General features: G+C 39.0%; 1 protein-coding gene across 1 annotated transcript; it reads left to right on the forward strand.

Annotated features, from left to right (window-relative positions):
• The first annotated feature begins 2,177 nt into the window (after positions 1-2,177).
• LOC136083155 (uncharacterized) lies at positions 2,178-3,002 on the forward strand. The gene has a single exon (XM_065802561.1). The coding sequence runs from the start codon at positions 2,178-2,180 to the stop codon at positions 3,000-3,002; it is 825 nt and encodes a 274-aa protein (XP_065658633.1).
• Positions 3,003-3,801: the final 799 nt, after the last annotated feature.

Here is a 3,801-nt window from a genome sequence, read left to right on the forward strand (position 1 = left end):
TACTGCATATGAATTGTTTACAAAACAAAAATTATGCGACGGAGAAAAAGCCGACGTGTTTTTGGCTGATTTAAGACAATTAGCCTATCTTGCTAAACTATCAGAGGAGTCTGTGCGTTTAGCGTTTGTTGTGGGTTTGCCAGAAGTCTTATCATCAAGATTTCGAGCCGTAATGGACCCGATTGATATAATGTTACCCAGAGTGAGAGCTGCTTTGAACTGTGCAAATGTGATTGACAGTGATGCTGTTGGCGCTGTATCTAGACGCCATGCTACAAAAACCGCTTTAGTGTGTTACAACTGCAAAGGTTTGAATCACATTGCAAAGAATTGTTTGCTTGCGAAGAACATGTCACCGAAGACTGTTAGATGTTTTAAATGTGGTGAGGAAGGACACATTGCATCGAAATGCTGGAAGCTGCAGGAAAATGATTGCAGGAGCGAGGAATCTGCGCTACCTTGCTCCTGAACAACGATAGAATAAGCTCATTATCTGTTATTCGTTTGAAAGTTAACGGTATGGTTGCGACAGCTTTAGTAGACACAGGGTGTTCGAAGACAATTTTGAATAAAAAATTCCTGCCCAAAAGTCAGTGTAGGTACTCAAACTCTCAAAAGGTAGTAACGTTTGAAGGAAAGGTTCATCAGTGCACTGGGTCAGCAGTTGTGATTCTTGAGGTTGATGGCATTAAAGCACGTGATGAAGTTATTTTAGTGGATTTCCAACCGTTTGGAGTTGATACGATGCTCGGAATGAGTTCCATTAAATTACTAGGAGGAGTATCCATTTCTCCTTTGGGAAAAGCGAAGTTCGGATTAAGTTACTGTGGAGCATCGGCTTTGAACAAGAACAAAGTCAAAAAAATCGAAAAAAAAAAGAAAAATCATAAAACAGTTTTTAATGGTGTTGAATGGAGAGTCAAATGGAAATGGAGAGATGGAGAAAGCCCCAACCGATTGCATAATAAAGTGGCAAAGTACGGAATTTCACAATACGCTAGAGCAGACTATGAAAACGAACTACAAGATTGGTATGGTCGGAAGTGGCTGTTAGAGTATGACGAAAATGAATTGGGGCCGCCCAAAGGGCAAATTCCTTTAATGGCTGTCATTCAGAGAAACAAAGACAACAAAATCCGACCTGTTCTGGATTGGAGAGAAGCAAACGATTTCATTGAGACATACACGAGAGATGCAGATGTGTGTGTCGAAAAGCTTAGAGAATGGAGAAGAATGGGTAACAAACCAGCAATTATTGATTTACGCAAGGCTTATCTTCAACTAAAAACTGATAAATCTCTTTGGCCCTTCCAAACAGTGGTGTTTTGAAATAAAAGGTATTGTTTGACACGACTTGGTTTCGGATTGAATGTTGCGCCAATGATCATGAAATCCGTTGTGAGTGCCGTCAATGATCAAGACGAATTAGTGAAGAGTGGAACGTCCGCTTATGTAGACGATATTTTCGTAGATGAAAGTGTGGTGAGACTTGATTATGTCAAGAGGCACTTTTTAAAATATGGTTTAGAAAGTAAAGAAGGTGAGCAGATGGGTGATAATGGAGTTCGTGTGTTAGGATTGTGTGTGCGCAAGGTTGGTAACAAACTGATATGGTCCAGAGGGAATTGAGTTGATGCTATCTCGCAAAAGTTAATTAGGAGAGTTGTGTTTTCAATCTGTGGACAGTTGGTAGGAAATTTACCCGTGTGTGGTTGGCTGCGAGTGATTTGTAGTCTCTTGAAGAGGAAAACTGTCAGTCTGACAAATGGTTGGGATGATGAAATTTGTGATGAGAACGTTAAGTGGGTGCTTAAAAAAATATTTGCTGAGGTGGAACGTTGCGAGCCTGCTTGTGGTGATTGGGCTGTGTGTGGTCATGAGGGAAAAGTGTGGGTTGATGCCAGTTCTTTAGCAAATGATGTTCTTATTCAAGTTGGGGAAACTACATGGAACTGTAGTTTCCCCAACTGTTGGAGGATGCAACATGGCTGCGAAAAGAAACGTCTGATATTCATATAAACATGACAGAATTAGACGCTGTGATACGTGGAATGAATATAGCTCTGATGTGGAAGCTGAAGAAAGTGACTGTTTTTACCGATTCCGTAACAGTATTTCACTGGGTTTCTTACGCCCTTACAGGAAAATCAAGGTTGAGATCATGAGCGACGGGTGAAATGCAGATTCGAAGAAGACTGAGCGTGTTGCAACAGCTAATTGAAGAATACAATGTTAGCGTTGAGGTGAAACTCATTCCTTCTAAAGACAATTTGGCTGATGCATTAACAAGAGTTCGCAGCAGATGGCTCAACAAACTGACTGTGCCAGAGTGTCGGAATAGTTGTATGGGAATCGCAGCTACGAAGGCTGAATCTATTTCCGATATACACCAGAGAACTGGACATTTTGGAGTGAATCGAACGTTAAACTTTGTTCGTAAAACAATTCCGACTGCTACTAAAAACAATATTCGAAATGTGATAAAAAATTGCGAACCATGTCAGTCAAAAGATCCAGCGCCAATACGGTGGGGAAAAGGGAAATTGGATGTTGAAGGAAACTGGGAGAGATTGGCCATGGACATCACGCATTATGGCACTGACAAGTTTTTGAGTCTAATTGATTGCGGACCTTCAAAATACGCGTTGTGGCGACAATTATCAAGCTCATACGGAAGTCTTGCCATAGTCCGAATAATCCGTCTTATTTTTTGTGAACGTGGAGCACCGTCTGAAATATTGACTGACAATGAGCCGACATTTAAAACTAAAGAGATAAGAAGTTTCCTTAATAGTTGGGGAGTACAAATTAGATTTAGAGCCGCTTATTATCCTGAAGGAAATGGAATTGTGGAAAGAAACCACCGTACTATCAAGAGAATAGCAGAACGATCGAAAATGTCGATACCGGAAGCACTATATTGGTACAATGTCTCAGCTGACAAAAATGGTGCAAGTCCGATGGACAAAATATACAGTTATACCATTGGTGTGAAAGGATAGGGAAAAGAGAATCTTCCTGCGTAAAATGTCACAAACGAGAGATTTCGAATTGGCGATAAAGTCTGGCTGAAACCACCAAATGCGAGGTGCTATACAAAGTGGCAATTAGTTACGATAACTCGGAATGCGTCGAAACAAATCGTAGAAGTGAACGGCATTCCGCGTCATGTGAAACACGTTAGACCTCGAGTTAGGAGAAAAGATTATTGTTGTTTATTAATTTGTTGATTACGAGAAAAAACTACAATTATATTAGGAGTTAAGTCAATAACAATATCTTTGGTCTAAAATAGTCACACGAGAGTCTCAATCTAGTACCGCCCCTTCCCAAATACAGAATTTGGAAAAAGGGATTTTAGGTACCAAAACTGTAACTCTTTTTATGGTATTTGCGACTAAATATTTTGTTCAGAAATTTGGCAGGTGCTTAGATAATGTGTATAAAAAATTACAACTCAATTTTCAACATCAATAAAGTCAAATCAAAATGTGTCAACCAACCATACACAAATATCACATTAAAATTAAGCTCTACCTTTCTATTTTTTCAAAAATAATCTAAGTTGATATACATTTCTATAAAGAAATGCCACAAAAAAACGTTTTTTCTTGTGCTACTTTAAAAAAAGTTCAAAGAACGTAGCACAGAATTTTAGCACTTTTTTCTGTTGCAACATTTTAGTAAAGCTATGCAGTATTAAGTAATCCCTGTCTTCTAAGACAATTTTGACCTAATTCTCCTTGAGTGCTTTAAATGCTTAACAATATAATGGTCTGGTTTTTAAAATTGCTTATAATC

Source organism: Hydra vulgaris, chromosome 08, assembly GCF_038396675.1.
Source record: "Hydra vulgaris chromosome 08, alternate assembly HydraT2T_AEP".
In the NCBI taxonomy this organism is placed as follows: domain Eukaryota; kingdom Metazoa; phylum Cnidaria; class Hydrozoa; order Anthoathecata; family Hydridae; genus Hydra; species Hydra vulgaris.

What these genes read in the sequence shown, in the direction of transcription:
- LOC136083155 (XM_065802561.1), top strand. Translation starts at nt 2,178, where the DNA reads ATGCAGATTCGAAGAAGACTGAGCGTGTTGCAACAGCTAATTGAAGAA.